This window comes from Musca domestica, unplaced genomic scaffold (genome assembly GCF_030504385.1).
Source record: "Musca domestica strain aabys unplaced genomic scaffold, Musca_domestica.polishedcontigs.V.1.1 33, whole genome shotgun sequence".
Classification (NCBI taxonomy): domain Eukaryota; kingdom Metazoa; phylum Arthropoda; class Insecta; order Diptera; family Muscidae; genus Musca; species Musca domestica.
Genome location: NW_026712312.1, coordinates 10,062,634 through 10,083,052, shown reverse-complemented (window position 1 = coordinate 10,083,052; position 20,419 = coordinate 10,062,634). Strand labels below are relative to the sequence as shown.

At 35.7% G+C, this 20,419-nt stretch overlaps 1 protein-coding gene across 1 annotated transcript in view; it reads right to left on the bottom strand.

The window, feature by feature from the left end:
* Positions 1-20,419, bottom strand: part of LOC101893569 (dynein axonemal heavy chain 10-like) — a 129,782-nt gene that overhangs the window by 88,331 nt on the left and 21,032 nt on the right. Inside the window, exons 18-24 of the mRNA XM_059125481.1 lie at positions 15,144-15,296; positions 12,065-12,197; positions 11,496-11,581; positions 11,086-11,220; positions 4,762-4,968; positions 2,555-2,769; positions 2,170-2,365 (exon numbers count right to left, since the gene is read on the bottom strand). Coding sequence (XP_058981464.1) covers positions 2,170-2,365; positions 2,555-2,769; positions 4,762-4,968; positions 11,086-11,220; positions 11,496-11,581; positions 12,065-12,197; positions 15,144-15,296 — 1,125 coding nt within the window. The remainder of the gene's footprint in view (positions 1-2,169; positions 2,366-2,554; positions 2,770-4,761; positions 4,969-11,085; positions 11,221-11,495; positions 11,582-12,064; positions 12,198-15,143; positions 15,297-20,419) is intronic.

Here is a 20,419-nt window from a genome sequence, read left to right as displayed (position 1 = left end):
TCGGAGCCAGGTGAGGTCGATGATGTGTCTGTTTCATTTCCCTATGCCACGAAGGAGGATAAACATCACATGTGCTACCAATTCCATGCCCATATCTCTCGAGTGGATGAAGGCAATGTTCGAACAGCAGAGAAGAGCTGAATGGATGTAGAACTCATTGGAAGGACTGACTTCCTTTGTATGCACTACACAAAATTATTTCATAAATGAATGTCTTGTCATCCTAGGTACGAAAATGGAATGTCGGTGTGTGTGAGTGTGTGTGCAGTACTATTCCAAGGAATAGTATAGCCTGTGCTCACAGTAAGAGTTACAGACATTTCCATTCGCATAGATATGTGCTAATAATACTCTGCAATTTTTCGACTTGAGATATCACCGTTGAACAGCAATCCGATGTAGTGTCTTTGACTTAAGATAATGGGTCTAGGGGGCAAACAAATATGGGTTAACCATGGGTGCATACAATGGAATATCAGTATAGATGAAGAAATTAATATCAGATTTGCAAGTTTCTCAAAAAATACGTCAAAAATATTTTTATTTCATCCAAATATTTGAGGTTTTTTTCACGTTTAGATTCCAACTATCGAGAATATCAAGAAGACTTCATATTTTATTTCAAACAAATGTTGAAGAATACCATGCGCGATTATTTAATGCCGAAACCTTGTTTTTCGATATCAAACTAAAGAATTCTTGCTTTTCCGATGCGAAAGACATTACACTATCTTCCAAAATACTTTAGTTGGACTTAACAATTTATATTATGGAAGTGAAACTGCGAATGACTATAATGGTAAATTTAGAAATTTTAAGAAATATGAGATTTTAAAATTTAGAAAATGATAGATATCCATTGAGTACTTCGACTTGATTTATAAAACCAAGCCGATTTTAATGCCCTAAGCCATATGGTATATATCATTCGATACGGACATTTGGAGTTGATCTAGGGCTGCCCGTCCGTCCCACGAATGGAGTATCCTATTTTGTCCACACTTGGTACATCGCAGTATTATTGTCAAACTCAGATCGAGGTCGTAGATGGACAACATCTGTCCACGCCTTCTGGTACCTCTCCCACATAAGTTCACCATTTTCGAAGAAAACTTTTACATCACAGAAAGAGAAAGGATCATTTGATTTTGTGCAAACTTAGCAAATCCCAATATTTTGTCAGTGCTAGGTCAGGTATAAAAAAGGGCCGATTCTCTAAAAGTTTCACACATTTCAATATTTCCGTTAACACAAGATATGTAGAGAAGATGGTAAATATTGGCCAACTTCTTCTGGTACTTCCCTCACAAAAGGTAAACAATTTTGAATAACAAATAGCTCATAAGAATAAATAAACTTCAGCTTCCCTTTAAATTTCACACATCCCAATATTTTTACAAACAAATGATCTGGCGTAAATATGGGATGTATTGGAAACTTCTTCTGGTACCTCCTTCACAAAGGGGTTACAATTTGAATTTGAATCACCAAAATGCTCATAAAATACGAATAGGCATCGGATTCCCTTTAAATTTTGTACATTTTAATATTTATAGCAACACAAGATATGGTTTGAAGAGGGGATTTATAGACCATCCCCTCCTTAAAATGCAAAATATGTATTCGAATTTTTTCAAATTTCGTGCATCTCAATAATTTTACCAACACAAGATCTGGTGTAACAAAACGCTCATAAAATGTGAAAAAAAGCATCTGATTCTTTCTAAATTTCAGAGATCTGATGTGAATATGAAATCTATCGGATCACTCATTCGAAAAATGCCCCAGAACGGGTCAACAGTTTGAACAATCATAACGCAAGGCTGAGGGTATACATCTGCCGGCAAAACCGATGAATATTTCATAGCTTGTTTTCATATAGAACTGGGGCTGGATTCTTGTTCTATGAAAATATGAAATGAAAAATATTTGCTTAAAAGTTTACATTTTACATTTTCATAGAACAAGAATTGAGGCCCTGCACACTAGTTTTTGAATTAATGTTATTTTAACCAAATTAAATTTTATCTAAGGAATGTGTTTTTTATCCTGAATTTATATCCTCCGAGAATGAACTTTTTTTTATCGTTCTTTACTCATTGGAATTCATAGGCGTATACACAAATAAAGATACATTCGAATGGTTATTAAAAGTGAACCATTACTTACCCTTCGATATGCCTTGTCTATGTCATCGAATTTTTTAGCTTCCTCCGGCAGCTGAGAACGTATATCACCACCTATGAATATCCCCTCCAGGTACAGCCATTTACGCTGCACTATTAGCCACTCATCGATAATTTCCGAAATAAGAGCCAAGTTACGTTCCCAACGATTGACCGTCTCAAGGAATGGGCCAATGAATCTGTAATCGTAGAGGAATAAAACAAATATCAAAATGAAATTGGACGATAAAATTGTCGTATGGCCAACAGCATGCTTGTTGAACATCAACATCGTCCATTGGTCCACATTGGTTCGTGCCAACCGGTAGTTCTGTTGTTGTCGACACATCTGTGTTGGTTGTAGCGTCGACATTTGCCATTTTACTCACTGTGAGGCACCCATTGATTGAAGATTCACCGAGTTATCCTCGAGCACCTGCACGATTTCATCCACTGCTCCCAGGGTATAGCCACGTTCTTCGGAGCCTTTGTAATGTTTGTGCACTTTAAAGCTCATGGCGGCCCAAGTATCCTCAACAGCTTTAACGCCTTTTTCAATGGCCAATTCTTTGATGGCATTATTTAGGATTTGTTCGGCAATTTCCTATTGAAATGGAATGATAAGGTGAGCGAGTGAAGTAGCAACAAGCAACAGCATGGTTGCAACATTCCGCCGCTTTAAGGGTAATATCTGTATGTGTAATGTTTATTTTTTTGTATAAATGGTTGGATAGACGACTGTTTACAAGGTGTTTAAAACTGATTGGGTGTACATACATGGGTGTATGAAATGAAATGACAAGAATGATTCTCAGTACAGAGTCCCCAGGTAATGTGCACGTAAATTTTATGAACATTTTTTTTAAATTATATAAATTTGAAAAGTTACGGCAAAATTACGGCAAATTTCAAAAACTCGAAGGATTAAAATACTTTTGATCTAATTACATAAAAGTAAATTTTTTAAATAATTTCCATCCATTCCAATTTAAAAAAAACTTGATTTTGTTTTGGAAAAATCGCTGAATTTTCTGGAAAAGTGTAAATATCGAAATATTTTAGTCCATTCAGAACGAATGCACACATAACTTTTTTCGGAATCTTCATATTATGCGGAATCACACATTTTTCGCACACATTGTATATGTGTATCTCTACTTATTGCTTTTTAAAATCAAATAAATTATGATAGCCTACCAAAATTTTTGGAAACATTTTAATTTTTAAAAATTTTTTCGACTTTTGATTTTTTTGGAATTATTCGTTTTTTTTTAGCAAATAAGGAGTAAAATTGGAAATTCGTTATGGCAAACATATGCTTGACCGTTAGTTAACATTTTGACAATTTTCTCCCTAAAGAAATAAAAAAAAATATTGTTAATAATACTATTATTTTTGATATTAGTATGTCTCAAAAATAGAGTTGTTTTTCAAAAATGGTTAGATATCGAGAAAAACTCAACGGCTAAATATAAAAATCAAAATAAACTCAGCCAAAAGGTTTTCTTTAAAAATGTGTCGATCTAGCTATGTATCTTCATCCGTCCGTCTGTCAGTATGTCCATGTTAATTTGTAATCACGCTACAGGTCGAAATTGTGGCCCGATCGTCACGAAATTTAGCATGAAGTTGAGGCTAGAGCCGAAATAGAAGCCTATTGCTTTTGGAGATGATCGCATAATATTTAGGGGTTGAAATGGACCAAAAACTGGAAACAGGTTGCAATTATAGACCAATCGAAGCGGAAGTTAGCATGGGACTAGAGCTTAAGGCTTGGCAGAAGCTTTCCAATTTTGATGGTCATCGGGTAATATTTAATGGATGAAATAGAAACCAAAGGACACGAAATCTCGCATGAAGTTAAAGTTTAGGATAGCGGGTAAAATGAACCTCTACTTTTGTGTGAAAAAATAGCAGCATTACTTATAGGCGTTATCCGAAATACACAAAAGGCGAATTTCTTGCTTTTTATATTGATTTCGTTGACGAATATAGCCAAATATCGTAGACAAGCAAATCATATAGATGTTTTTGGAGGTGGTCGTAAAATATTTAGCGGTTCAAATGAACCAAAAACAGAAAAAGAAATCCTAAACACACAATTGAAGCCGATCGACACGCCTGAGAAGAGACAGGGAAGAATTGTAGCATTTTTGATGACCATTGGATTATATTAAGCTGTAAAATGGACCACATCAACTAACAGCACGAAGGTGTGCGTAAATATTGGGCAAATGTCCCTGGTCAAAATGCTAAAGGTAATATCTGGGCAGTGCTCCGTGACATAATTTCAAAAGCGAAATCTTTTGCTTACTTGTTTTTAATAGAAACATTTTTTTAATATCTCTGGAATTTTTTCGTCACAATAAAGTGCAAACCTATCAAATTTTATTTTCAAAATGTGGAAATTGTAATTCGAACAGGAATCTCATGACACCACTTTTTTCAATTGATGCCTCAATGTTTTTACAAATTACGTCGCTAAAATAGTTCTTGAGTGCCAGTCATTTTAGTGCAATGTGACGTGATCTGATGTATGTAAATCAGAATTCGGAATACATTCGCAATAACGTTTCATTCCCCTACACCCACTTACCTGGTATTTGTGCAATTGCATGGCAAACATGTTTTCAAGTGTGAATCGTTCCGGTGTCATATCGAAGTACTGGCCCGTCTTTTCCATTAATTGCAGCCAGTGACGTTCCCGCAGGGCTTCGTTTTTCAAGCTCACCATAAGCGGCACAGTGCCTTTGAATTGTTTCATCTGTAGCTCCAACATTTGGCCGACGGGTAGCTGTCGCACCTGGAATCAAACAAAACAAAACAAACGGGATTTACAACGCGTGAAATGTAACAAACCGCCGCATTGATTAACAACTAGGAATAAACAATGTCTACAGCTTATCGCCGATGTATAAAATTTCTGCCTAGTTGTTGTTGCAATCTTTTTGATTCCATACATGTATGTATGTATGTATACATGTATGTATGTGATGTTCGAACTATGCCATGCAAATCGCATTGTGCGATCGATTAGGAGGCCTCTGCGCTGTGAAGCCGCTATCATTCAATTTGACAAAACTGGCTACAATAAATTACGACAATAAATTTAATATAATAGGCTTATCACATAACAAATTTGGTGCATTTGCAGTTTTAGCTGGAATAACTGTTATTTCGGCAGACAATGGTGATATCATTTGTTAGCGATGCGTTTGCTGCTAATCAAATAATTTTATTGTATTGTACTTATATTGTATCATATTGTAAATTGTACTAATTACAGCATGGATGGTTAATATATAATTAATTGCTATTTTTGGCATTTTGAGGTATATAGAGTAAGTCCAAAGTTAAATTGAACAAATCTCTGCATTAAACAATCGGAGGAAAAATTCTTGTATTCTTGTAGAACCTGTTTGCCTTAACTTTACATCCTTAAGAAAAAAACTCAATTAGAACTCATGATCAAAATATTCTAATAATCGAAGTGTAAGCCATACAAGGCTATGTGTGTTTTTAATTTATTTAAAAAAGTATAAAGTCTATCATTCCATTCACAAATTGAGTATTTTTAAGGCATTTGTTTTTTATTTAGAAATATTTTTGTAATGCTTTAGATGTTTTAACATGTTTTAACAACATAAACATTGAACCAATATATTTTTCGCCTTAAAAAATTCCGTCATTTTCAAAATTGTTATCTACATGCATAAAAGAGCAGTGAAATAACTGACTAACTCTAGAATCAACGCCCAGATGAAATGGCTGAAGCTAGAATCTTGAAAAGTTGCAAGATGATCAGTCTTGGTGCGAGGGCGTGTGTACTTTGTGCTGGATAAACGGAAATTCGGAATGAGAATCACTCATTGGGTGCAGGATAGATGTATCATAGTGTTATTGGAAATCCGAAATTTAACGTTACGAAAAGTTCTGAACTGGTTCTAAACTTCTATAATAGTACCTTTATGTTAACGGACAGAGCTAAAAGCTTGAAATTTGGTACGTGAATCAAGGTTGGAAAATAAGTTTAATATATGATGGTGGTTTTGGAAATGTGTACAAAATGTTTGAGCCATATTAAATGGTACTAAATTTGAAGCCGTTTGGCTTAGGGTGAACGGATGAAGCTGAAAATTTGAAATTTTGTGGAAAAGTATATATAATTGTAGGAAAAGTGCTGAATAGTACTTTATTTGGTATTGGGTGAAACGATAGAGATAAAGTTCTGAAATTTGATATTTGCATTAGTTATTTGAAATTTGCTGGTGGTTTCGAAATACGTCCCATATTTGTACGAAAAGTACTAAATGTTACTAATTTCTGTACTGGGTGAAAGGATAGATCTGAAATCTCGAAATTTGATATTGAGGTCTCTGTTGGTATCTGAGGTTGAATAATTTTACGAAAAGTACTAAAAATTATTAAATTTGCAATTGGGTGAAGGAATAGATCTGAAATAACGAAATTTTATATTGGGGTCTCTGTTGGTATCTGAGATTGAAATGTGAAGATTCTTTTGAAAATGGGTACTTTTACTGCACGCAAAAAAGGGTTTCGAAAACTTGTATCGAGGTAATGTCTAGGGTGAAGAGAAGGAGGTCGTTTTGGACATGTTGTACTACAACTATATAAAAAGTAATTTACCGTTGAGTGAATGGGTATAGCTTGAATCTACAGTTTTAATATATTGTGCATTTTGAGTATTAAAATAGGAGGGTGCACTTTTTGGTTCTTATTCAAAAGCAAGGCCTTTCATATTAAAAGAACTGAGAATGAACTTAAATATGCCAAATATAATTGAGGTATTGTGTTTTTCAGAAGATTGTTTATTATATATGCAGTCAGGCCTTGAATACTACACTTCTATATTTTAATGTTGTCTTCCATGTAAGCTCAGTGGGGACGAAATTTTGATTAACTCCGCCATTCGGGGAAAATCCAATTTTTTATATATTTTTCGATATCCATTTAAAATAGCAAATTTAAAAAATATAACCCAAATAGATATGTTATTGAAAAATGATTATTGTTTATTAAGGCTACCGTAAAATGTGCCAGGAAACCCATCAAAATGCCAATATACTGGCTGTTATTACAAACAAAACCATTGAAAAATCTGTTCCGATTTCATAAAAATATCGAGGGGTACCACTAAATAGAGATGCATTATTTATATACAGAATTTCAGACAATTCCATAAAAAAATTAACAAAAATAATGAAAATTCCGAGTATCTGGGAATTTTTATATGGGGGCTGTATGCACTCAAAGGCCTATTTACACAATTTTTTTTCGTAGGTACCACATAAGAACTTTATACATCACATTCACACAATCCAATTGGAAAATGTGGCCAAAATCATCAAAATACCGAATATCGAGATGTACCATTATATTGTGGTATATATATAGCCCCTCTTCGAATTTGATCTGCCTGCAGACAAAAGACTGTTCTGTGCAAACTTTTAGCTTCCTATCTCAATTCATTTTTACTCAGACGGGCGGGCAAGGTTAAATCAACATAGAATTTGTCGTTGATCAAGAAAATACAGGGTGAAATGGAAAAACTGCAACCATCTTCAGACTGTTGTTATTTCCACTGTTGTTATTCCGACAGCTGTTAAAATTATTCCAGTGACAGCTCATTATATTGTTTACAAGCGAACAAACGCTTTTTGGTGAGAATTTTCCAGAAAAAGAGTTATTCGTGATGGAATTCAAGCGCGATAGTGTGATTTCTTAACATTTGGCTGGAAAACCACAAGTGGCTGTCGTTAGAGCATTCCAGCAGTTAAATGTGAATAAGTCTTTTGTGTCACGTACCATCGCTCGTTACCGTGATACTGGTAGCGTAGCCCGATGTCAAAGAAGTGGACGGAAGAAAACAGCAACATCAGCAGAAATGGTTCGAAAAATAAAGAAACGACTATATCGAAATCCGTGTCGCAGTGGCTGAAAATGGCTCGTGAGCTGAACATATCGCAATATTCCATTCGGCAAATATTGAAAAAAAAGCTCAGGGTAAAGCCATGGGAATTCCAAAAAGTGGAAGAACTTACACCGCAATAGAAAGAAAATAGACTCAAAAGAGCTAAAGAGTTGTTTCGCTTGGCCGAAAGTGGTGAACTGCCGAATTTGGTTTTCTCCGATGAGAAAACATTCGTTATTCAGCAGTTTTAAACAAACAAAATGATCGTGTTTACTTGCCAAAGAGGTCAGCTGAAAATGTACATCTTCGGTTGGCCACCAGAACTCAAGTGCCGGCCATGATGATGGTGTGGGCCGCCATAACAGCCGATGGTCGCTCGTATTAATCGACCGTGGCATCATTCATTTTGGCCGCAGACCTTGGGCACTCCAACAGGACTCAACACGCGCCACCCAAGAATGGTTACAAAATGAGGTTCGTCGCTTCATTTCCTGCGCACAATGGCCACCAAAATCTCCGATACCAATCAGTTGGACTATTGTGACTGGATTATTTTGGAAAGCAAGGTTAGCACTGAAAATACCAAAGTGTCGATCACCTCAAGCAAGCGCTTCGCCGGGAATGGGACAAAATACCGCAGAGCAAAATTCAGACAGCGTATAACGGTTTCATTGGCTGCTTGAAGGCCATAATTCGTGCCAAAGGTAACCAATTCGAACAAATCTAAAGTTATCTTCGCTTTCATTCAATAAAATTTTTTAACAAAAAAGGAATCAATTATGGCGATAGACTTTGTTGCAGATTTTTTATCTCATCCTGTTTGTAGAAATTTACTATAAATAGATATCCAAATAAACTACCTTACTTATATAGTTTATTAAACCCAAGACCTGTTTCTTATATTTTTTGCCTGAGATCAACGCCAAGGCTAGAAACCATTTTAAGATAAGTTTTTTTTTTAATTCAAAATTTTCTTTTTAGTTTATCGAAGAAATATTCTAAAGTGAAATAGTTTCTAATTTTTGTGTATTTGGTTTAGCCCAGAGGACTTGGTTTTTTAATAAAAATCTAAAATGTATAATCATTTTTACAAATATTTGCCAAAAACTTTCATAATTTTTCGATTTCGAAACTTATTACCTAAGTTTAATTGGCACAACAAAAATCACTTAAATAAAAACTTTAGTTGGTTCGCACAAAGGATAGCACTTTTGAGCGATGCGAATTGTTGGATTTTCTTGGATCAAGACAATTTCCCAATCACTAACTACTTACAAATCCACTTATTAATCGATTTCGAATAGTCATCGTACTTTTCGTATCTTTTTATACCCTACAACACTATGTGTTGGGGGTATTATAAGTTTGATTGGCCAGAATTTATGTAACACCTCGAAATATTGGTTTCCCATATAGGAAAGTATATATGGATCTTCCTAGCTCGCCGAGCTGAGTCGATCTAGCTATGTATGTCCGTCCGTCCGTCTGTCCGTCTGTCCGTCTGTCCGTCTGTCCATGTTAATTTGTAATCACGCTACAGGTCGCAATTATGGCTCGATCTTCACGAAATTTAGAATGTAGGTGGGGCAGTAGCTATACAGGTCGCAATTATAGACCAATCGACGCGGAATTTCGCATGTAGCTAGAGTTTAGGGCGGGGAAGAAGCCTACCAATTTGGGTGGTTATCGGATAATATTTAACGGGTAAAAAAGACCATATCTTTTGTGTTGAAAAAATTCAACATTTTTCATTGAACCGCGAATATTTTAAATCCCGGCGAAATCACGAAGCTATGACAAGGTTACTTCTGACCTTTACATTGATGTTAACATCCAACAAATCGGATATATAGCAAAATATGTGCGATGTATATGTATATCAAAGAAGATATGCTTGAAAGATCTCTTATATGTCGAGAACGGCTGAACTGATTTCGACAGTTCTCATTAATTAAGGATGGCCTCTTGGCAGGAAAGAAAAAACGTCTTAAAAAATCGCATAATAATATCTCTCTAAAGATAAAAATATTGATTTTCTAAAATTTTCTCATTTTGCCTGGAGAGGGTCAGAATAGAAGCCTACTCTTTTTGGAGATGATCGCCATATATTTAGGGGTTGAAATGGACCAAAATACTGCAAAATTGTCAGCAGGTCGTAATTATCGCCCGATCCTTACGCACATTTGAATGGTGGTTACCGGACATTGCAAAAGCCAAGCAGTTTCGGGTGGCCATCCAAAAATATTCAATGTGTGAAATAGTTTGCCAACTTTTGTAGACAAAATACGAAAATGTCCATTCCAGTGAGAATTCACAAATATAGGAAAGACGCACTTCTGACTATTTCGTTAACGCTGATTTAGTTGAAGAATATAGTCAAATGTCAGTATCTTATATAGATGCGTTTCAGTCAAAAACCAATAATAAATGTTAATCTTTTGCCACTTCTGAGAGATTATAGGTCTTTGGGAAATATTGGTTCCAGATCTAGGAAGACCATTTAAGTGCAACATCTACCAATAAATTGGAAATGAGCAAACTAGTTTAAGTTGTTTAGTTTACTTGTTTTCATTTGCCGACACCCAGCTTCGAACTCTCAACCGTCGGTTTTGTAGGCTGTAGAGCACAATCTAGGCCTACTGAGAACCCGAAACATGAAATTACATTTGAATCCAGAGGAAGTTTTGGCTGAAACCTTAAAAATTATCCAGAATACTAAGAGGTACTCTCGAATGGGGGCTGTGTCCAGACATGAACCGATGAAAATTTTAAATGTTAGTCAACCAAAATTAAATACAAACTCTCTTGCCAAATTTAAAAACTCTAGAGAAAGCAGTGACCTCGGTCTTGATTGCAACAAACATACATTCTTAAATCGACTTTGAACTTTATTCAAATCGGGAATAGTATTTTTTGTGTCAAAAATTTCTCTACAATTCTCATCACTCCAAAGTTAAACCCTTCGAAATACCAACAGCATTAACTTACCTGTTTGGGAAGTTTACGAAATTCTTTTAAATAACTTTCCACACCCTCTGTCTGGACAGTAGGATCCAGGTCGGCCCACAATGTCTTTGACCATCCCTCTCGAGCGGACTTTTGGCTTTTGTACAATTTGTAAATCTACCAAGAAGAGAAGAGAAGAAAAATTCAAACAAACAAAGGACGATATTCAATCATTTCCGAACAGTGTTACATCTTATATTGAGAAGAAGTTTTGCGGAGAATCCCAGCAGCAACACAAATGAATTAATTGAAAAATTAAACTTTATCTGTGTCTTTTAAGCTGCTCGGTCGATGCTCCTTCATGGCCACCGAAACTAAACTGGGCCACATCAACAATGGCTCAGTAGCTTTTGTGTGTAAATAGTTGAAGTGGTGGGGAGTCGTGGACTTACAATTTGCATTCCTTCGTAGTCCTCCTTGAGACGAGAGAAATCATTGTAGTCTTGCATTGGCATATCGAAAAGTTTCTCAGCATTGGCTGTGCAGGGTAGGAGGCGGCAGGTTAATTCGAAATTCAAGAAACCGAAGGCATTGCGTTTGGTCAGGGAAAACATTATGAATAAATACAATTAATGGCAAAATCAGAAATTTGTTGATATTGCTGTCCTTCTATTAGGGATAAAAAATACATGCATATCGTCCACTTTTTCGAAGAGTGTGATAACTCGAAAATATCGATTTTATCATTTTTTTTCGAATGTTAAGTTAAGATGAAAATATATTTACATTGTGTGACTTATATAAAGCTCTAATTGAAATATCTGTGGAAAATCAAATATAGTTCTACGCCTCGTATAATTTCCTCAATTTTGTTTTCAGTCAATAAGTTTCCAAGATATCTAAATTACATTTTTAATATATTTTCTTTAGGTGGAATATGAGCTTAAAAAGTTTCATATTTTTGAATTATAACACTCTTTGAGTAAATCGTCGATATACAAAGAAATTGAAACTGTCTTACCCAATTCAAGTCTACGACTCTCGAGTTCATTTATTTTATTACCATATGGATCCATTAACTTAAAGCCTCGGTCCAGATCGGGTCCAACCGCTCCGGGTCCATTATTCAGAAAATCCTCTATGAAAATTTCCAGCTATTAAGTTAAAGAAAACAGTAATTAGATATGTGAATGTATGCCACAGATTGCGGATGTACGATGTATGAACCTAATATGTACTGATCCCTTATCTCCACAACATAACATGGTATGTATTTACATACGCACTCACACACACACACACACACACACACACACACACACATACGAATTGAAAGCAGCAGATGTGTTTGCCAATCTTAATGCATATAATAAACACTTTGAGTTAATTCGTTTTTCCTGCTATCATAAGCTGCGGTTGAATGCCTTTTCACTTATCTAATGAAACAGTTCAATGGGGTTATGTATGCGGATGGAATAAAAGTGCCATCGCCCAATGGATGCAAAAGGCATAACACCCGCCCACTTACGGCATCAAACGGCCGCAGTTTAAATGTTTAAATGTGTATAGCAGGGAGCGGATAAGGATGCGGCTCATATTGAGTTGGAAGTGAAGGAAATAAGCATCAGTCAAAAGGTAGCTGCACTACACTACATTCCAATATGGTGGGTTGGCTCCACAGCCTGAAGAACAAATCCAAACTATGGCGTGATGGCGAATGCAACATTGAAAGGAAACTGAAGAGGAAGAAAAAAAAAACATTCTCCATTGATTCGCTGTTTTTCAATTGTCAATGCAAGGGATGGAAAATAGTGAAATTGTTTATGAAAGGAAGAAAGAAAAACCATTGGAAAAGGTGCCGTTTGACTTTTTAAATTACAGAAGTTATATTCGTCCAAACTGTTTAAGATCAATTCACCAACCTGGGTTCTAGGGAAAATGTTAGCAAAATGCCGAAAAGAGTAAAGCAGAAAATCTAGAGCGATTTCTTTAGAAGGACGGGCATGGCTAAGTTAACATAGAATTTAATGCTGATTCATTTGGAACAATGAGGGCAACATACCAAGTGTAGGGGGTTGGAGAATGAGACATGACTGAATTGTCACAGCAGGAATATCTGAAGTTCGTATGTATGGCCAAGATGAAAACATCGTTATATCCTAAACCACATAGTGGCGCGTGCTGAGTCCTGCTGGAATGTCCAAATTCTGCGGCTAAAATACACCCTCCAGAATATTTTCGCGATAATATTCGGCATTCATTCTAATGCCACGGTCGATTAATACGAGCGGAGAGCGACCATTGGCTGTTATGGCGGTCCACACCATCACCATGGCCGGTGCTCGGCGCTTGAGTTCTGGAGGCCAACCGAAGCCAACCGAATTTTAGTTGACCTCTTTGGCAAGTAAACACGATCATTTTGTTTGTTTACAAACTACTGGACAACGAATGTTTTTTTTATCGGAGAAAACTAAATTCGGCAGTTCACCACTTTCGGCCAAGCGAAGCAACTCTTTACCTCTTGTGAGTCTATTTTCTCTCTGTTGCGGTGTAAGTCTTTGCACTTTTTGGAATTTCATTGGTTTTACCCTGAGCTCATTTTTCAATATTTGCCGAATGAAATATTGCCTTATATTCAGCTCATTTCGGCAACTGAGACGCGGGTTTCGATCAAGTTGCTACTTTTTTGAGCCATTTCTGCTGATGTTGCTGTTTTCTTCCGTCCACTTCCTTGACATCGGACTACGCTACCAGTATCACGGTAATGAGTGATGGTACGAGACACAAAAGGTTTATTCACATTTAAATGCTGGAGTGCTCTAACGATAGCCACTTGTGGTTTTCCAGCGAAATATAAAGAAATCACACTATCACGCTTGAATTCCATCACGAATAACATTTTTTCTGGAAAATTCTCACCAAAATGCAAGTATTTTTGTGAACAAAATGTAGGTCCCATTTATTATCGGATTGAGATGAGATTTGGCCCAGGGACGAATCCTATTGAAATTCGTGAAAATTGGTTTTCTCATATATATCTTCAATCGATTTCAGGTCAGTTGTACACCAAACGGCAAATACCAGTCTAAATGACCTACATTTTGGCACATCCAAACGAATTCTGTCTGGAAGCAAGTCCATCAAATTTGGAGAAAATTGATTCAGATATAGGAATAGCCCCTCAAATGCGTAATATGCACTCCACAAGAATGATATTTCTTACCAGATAACTTATGGAAATTTTATCGAGATCGGATCAGATTAGACTGCAGCTCCCATATATATATATTTATCCGATATCAGGTTTATTGGCAAATATCATCCCAAATGGATTGAATTTTGGCACTTGGTTTGTAAGCGATGATTGCTGAATTAAATTTAGTTGGAAATGAGAGGTGTTGATTTTACTTCAATCTTAGATAGACATTAAAAAATCACCTTACAGCGAGAAACTATTTGTTTCATAATTTCAAAAATTAAACTAATACCGTAAGTTAATTTAGGAAAAATAATTTTCTCCAACAAGAATTATTGCGAAACCGAAAAATTGTTTTCCGTAATATTGTGTATCATCCCTTCATACGAAACCGGCTGTCTGCCGACTGACTGACTGACTCACGGTCGAAGATAAAATCCAATTAAATTCCCATTGAACTGCTATAAAAACAGATTGGGAGCAAATTAAGAAAGAGAATAGAAACGGAAACAAAGGCGAAACGAATTAAAAACGTAAGCAACTAAATTTAAAAATGGCTTCAGACATATCTGCAAAGTCTAAAAAAACAACAACAACAACTAGACACACATCAGAGGAACATCAGAGAAGCCAAACTTGTTAAACAAATGTTGAATGTGGCCAACCCGGCGAACCCTTAACCAACTTCCATACAAATCATGCGATTCTAATTAAAGCCCCATCCCTTCATCCACGGTTAAAGGTGGTGGGGGGAGGGTGTTGGCTGGTATGCCATCCCATCTAAAAGGGTTCAGAAATGTTCATTTGTTGCAAAACAACAAAAATATGTTTGGAATTTCTTAATTTTCTCTCGAGTTGGCAATAAATTGTTTCTAAGCTATTTGTTTGTTCGGCGATTACTTACCTCCTTCCAAAAGCTCGATATTTCGACGGACGTCATATCGGCAAATTTCTGTTTAATCGGTTGCACTTTGTCCAGGCGATACAGCGCTGAGCGGTAGAGGCGTTGCCATCGTTTCCCCAAATGATGGGCCATTAGCATGTCTTCAAAATTAAACTGAAAAGGACGAATTAATGGCATGAAAAATGCAAAAACATTATTTCAAAATAATTGGCAGATATAAATGAAGCAGCTGGAAATCGGGGAAATGTTTAGAGTATAGCAGTTCATATGTAATAGCGTTCTCCGTGTATACTTGGTGCTTATAAAACGGAAGCCTTTGATTCTAAAGTGTAGCCTTGAGAGACCAGGGAGTCCAACATAATATACCACCACAAATGTCAGAGTGTAATTCGGTATCCCATATTATCGGTATTCAAAAAAACGCAAGGAAAAAAGTTTTGTTGTGTTTGAAGACCTTCATATATGCCCTTTCACCAGCAAGGTAACATCAATAATATAAACAATAAACATCTACAAATCATTCTAAGAAATAGCCACGTCATAACACATACATTAAATTGGTCATTCCGGTTGTAATATCTCGAAATATTCATCGGAAACGTCGGAAGTAAATATATTCCTGATCAGAATAAAGTTATGAGGCGATTTAGCGATAGCCGTCCTTTTCTTGAAATCACGATAGAAGCCACAGTATTTAATCTAAATTTTTAAAATTTGGCTCAAAGTTGTATGTTATATGCAGGCTGATTGGTATTGAGAATGGGATATATTGGTCTAAGTTAAGGCATAGGAAGGTACTCCAGAGTTTCCAAACAAATCAGCTGAAACTTTACATTTGGGTTCTAGCCCCATATAACTTTACTTTACTGTCACAATCTTCAATCAAATTAGATTTTATTTTAGATTTTTTAGATTTTATTATTTGGGAAATTTGTTATTTTAATTAAAATGGATTGATATTCTAATTTTAAATATTCTACTCTTCTCATTGTTTCGGTCCGGCCAATCTGTAAATCCTTTTTACTTGTTTTATGTGTCTTGGCATATTGGAAAAATTGTTAATAGATAGACCGAGCTCGAATGTAGTCCTTAGTGAGTTACATCAGATTGTGTTATTCATATGGGCCAACTCCTCTGTAGTTCATGATTCAGCCCAATCTTGGCATGCTATAAAATTTCTATAACACTTAAGTCAGGTGCACAGAAACGGCTCGATCCCCAAAATGGATTTTTTTAAATTTTCAAGTGCAATATCTTAGACGTCCAACTATTGGATCGCTGGCTATATAGACAATGAACTGCCACAGGAGGTAGTTCCACCTCAAATATTATGAACCCTAAGTACCCAATTTTTAGCGATTCCGCTAGCAATTATGCCTAAAACTCTTAAAATACCGAATATCGAGAAGTACCGTTAAATTGGGCTATAGAAACTGTAAGTTCCGAATTTTAAACAATTCTGTCTAAATCTTCAAAAATACCGAACATAGGGAGGTCAGTTATATGAGGGCTATACGTGGACCAACATGGTCCACTTAAAAACTTGGTCTGTCTACTAATAAAATACAAATACAGTGTGAGATGAAAACTGCAACCAACTTCAGACTGCTGTCACTTCTAAGCCGCTCCGACCGACAGCTGTTAAAATTATTCCAGTGACAGCTGATTATATTGTTTACAAGCGTACAAAAGCATTTTGGTGAGAATTTCCAAAAAAAAATATTCGTGATGGAATTCAAGCGTGACAGTGTGATTTCTTAATATTTAGCTGGAAGACCACAAGTGGCTGTCGTTAGAGCACTCCTCATCCTGTATGCGCACAATTTAGCTTTCTATCTTAATTCGCTAAACTTGAGTATTTTTAGTAGTAACGAACGGAATGACAAAGTTTAGAAGTTTAATAAAATATAAAATAGACACATAACTCAAAATTAACTAATTTCTCGCAATTCTGAATATTTTAAATCTCTACTATATTATACCTTGCATCCGCAATTAATTCAATATATATATATATATATATATATATATTTTGGTTTGACTTTTGAGTTAATTTGCAACCATTGCCCATCCATAATGGAATATTCCACTTTAATTTTGCAAGGGACAGTGGCCAACAATATTGCACAAACGACACATACGTTTGTAAATGTGTGTGTGTGTGTGTGTGTATATCAATTAAGTTGTCACCTCTTAGGCGTAATTTGATTGAATTTGAAAATACGTTTTTCCAAACCTGCACTCGGAAGAGCCAGACAAAGCCAGTTAATGCCCCATTGATGATTTAAACCGAAAATGAGTGAAATGCAGCAAAGCGTCGACGTTTTGACAATTTAATACTTTAAATCGTAAATGGCCAAAGCCCCATTCAAATGCGCATCAATTAATGGACGTGTGGTCGGACAGTCGGTAACTGCTTTTTATGTTTTGCTTACGTTGTTGATGTTGTTTTTGCTGTTGGATTTTCCTCTTTACCCCTTTTTTGATAGGGAATTTAAATACAAATGCAAGTGCGTACCGAGTTACAAACATATGCAACGCTCCAAAAGGCTGTACTAATGTGATGGTAGCCATATATGTTATTGGTCGAGATGGAGAGGGAATCGGTGAGATGGAGAGAGAGAGAGAGAGAGAGAGAGATTGGTAAATGTGCAAAGGGGATTCATTGTCATTTGTTTGTGAATAAAATAGGGATTTGATATTCGTTCACCCTACAATATTTAGATGTACCTTTCAGATCTGTATGATTTAAAGGAGAATCGGAATGAGTTGTTATTATTAACGGCGTAATGTTTTGAAATTTTTACAAGAAATTTAGGGTATCCCGAGAATTTAAATGCATTCGATTTTGTACACTTGCATAACCGATGCAATACATGTTGCAAAAAGCCCAATATTCATATATGTACATGAGAATATATATATCCCAGTATATGCCCATATTTCTGCAACCGCCCCCATGGGGGATGGAGCGGTAGCGAATAAAGTTGTTCGTACAATGCTTGTAAATACAGCCACAAAATGGACTTTACAGAGATTTTCGAAAAATCCTCATTTGAATTTACAGAAAAAATATTCCTAATAACAGGGAGAAATGGTTTTAGATTTTAAGTGACCATGACAAACTTTCTACAGAGGATTCATTTTTGAAAACTCTATGGCTGCAGTTGCTTCCACTCTGTCTATGGATGTAGATGTCTGTACACAAGCCACATACAGCTTGCAAACATTCATAAATGCCATGGGAAGACGGAGCAATCCCAAAAAAAAAAAAAAAAAAAACAGAAAAAAGAAAATGGAAAAAATTCACATCAAAAGTGGAAAACATATCGTTTGGGGAAGAGCTGAATGGCAAATGGAAAGGAACTCAGCAAATACTAAATAATGTCACATGAATGTTAAGTTAAATAAAAAATGCAAATGTATTCCCAACCCAAAAATGACCATCAATGACCGAGGTCGGATCAGTTGCAGATATTAAAATAGAGACAAGATTTTAAAAATTAAAGAAAAAAAATGGTATTAAGGAGTCTAAAAAAATATTTGTTTTCATTCTTAGTAAAAATGAATTATTTGGAGTTTAAACAACGTTTGCTCTCATCCTTAGTAAAAATGAATTATTTATTTAAATTGATCGTAATTTTGTAATATTTATATGACAGATGGTCATATGGTCACGGTTATAAAAATATTCTGAAATAGTAACATTTACCTAGTGAGAGATGGAGAGAGTAGGGGCTTCATCAAAATGACTATCGACTTAGTTTTCAATGGACCCAATGGTGCCCGGGCATAATCCTAATTGCAATTATGGGGATTGTGAAAGAAAACAAGGCTTAAGCTGAGTTTAGGGGCTATGCTCGAACTGACCTGAATTTTATATCACAAGTAGGTATTTTTAACATGATTACGGCAAAGATATTTTTTCGCTGATTAAATACCCGATTACCCGGTTACATTTCGTATATAAAATGTAAATTTCGTATACAAAATCCGGGTTTTATACGGATAAAACATACAAAATGGGTATCATTTAAAAGCTTATGAAAATATATATCCAACAATTGATAGATCAATAATGGCGTTGTTTAATCTGGTTCCTGAGCAATGCAAGGAAATTGGTGTCTACTAGCGGAACTTTTTCAAAAACCTCTAAAAAGTCGAAGATGGACTCATAATGGGGTATTAAGATCAACGAACTACAATACTACCAACACTCTTGCTTTTCCAAAACGGTGTCATATATGCTGTCTCTTGTGGTTCTGAAGATATTGACTTTAAAATCGAAGACCGGCTACTTGCAAAAGTTATAAAGTTTAGAAAAACAATGGATCGCGTAGTCGATGTTGGACACATCTAAGAGGTAGAAATCTCAAGTCCCGGCCAAAGGCCAAAACCATCACCACAAAACTTCAAATATCCTTAACTCAGTGGGCATAGTACATTCTGCAGTTAGGTATTCTGAAGGATTCGGTATAGTCCCATAAATTAGAAATTCCTCATTCTATGGATTTTTAGGCTAATCAATTTGGCCATTAATTAAATTTTTACATGATGGAGGATACAAAGAGATCGGCCCAGTCGAACATAACTTTGTTCGCACTCGTTTAACATTAATTTTCACTTGCTACGACCATTATTTTAACACATCCTCGAAAACAAGATTGCTTTTCTGTTGAATGTTGTTACTTTTGCACAGTCCAGTGTTTGAATACCCATTTAATTCAGTTTCAAAATCTCTTTCTTCACACACACACACCAACACAATCCATAATACCTTTCAATTAACAACCCCCGTAGACAAGTTTCATAAATCCTTTGACAAAATTGGCAAAAGCTTAAATACTCTTCCATGAAAAAAGAGAGAGGGGTCTCTTTATCACTTTGACGATATTCACAAATGACAAGCTTAAGCAATTGCCAGACAAATTTCTAATAAAATTTGTAATGAAACCTTAAAGTATGGATTGAATACAATTTTCAAAACGAATTGATTACGAAATCTGGTCTAACAAGAGGAAATGCTGAAATGTTATGTTTCGATGCAATTTCATGTACATATCTATATATGTGTGTATGGGTGCATATCTATGTATGCTGCTGACATGTTATGGCTCAATAATTTAGAAATATTTTCTCTACATATGCATGTATTTGTGATTAGATGTTATCCTATGGCAATACACCCATACACACACACACACATACATCCCTACTTCGTTCCCTTTTTGTAGTTGGGTTTTTTTCAGCTTCTTTCACAATAGCATCTCCAATCG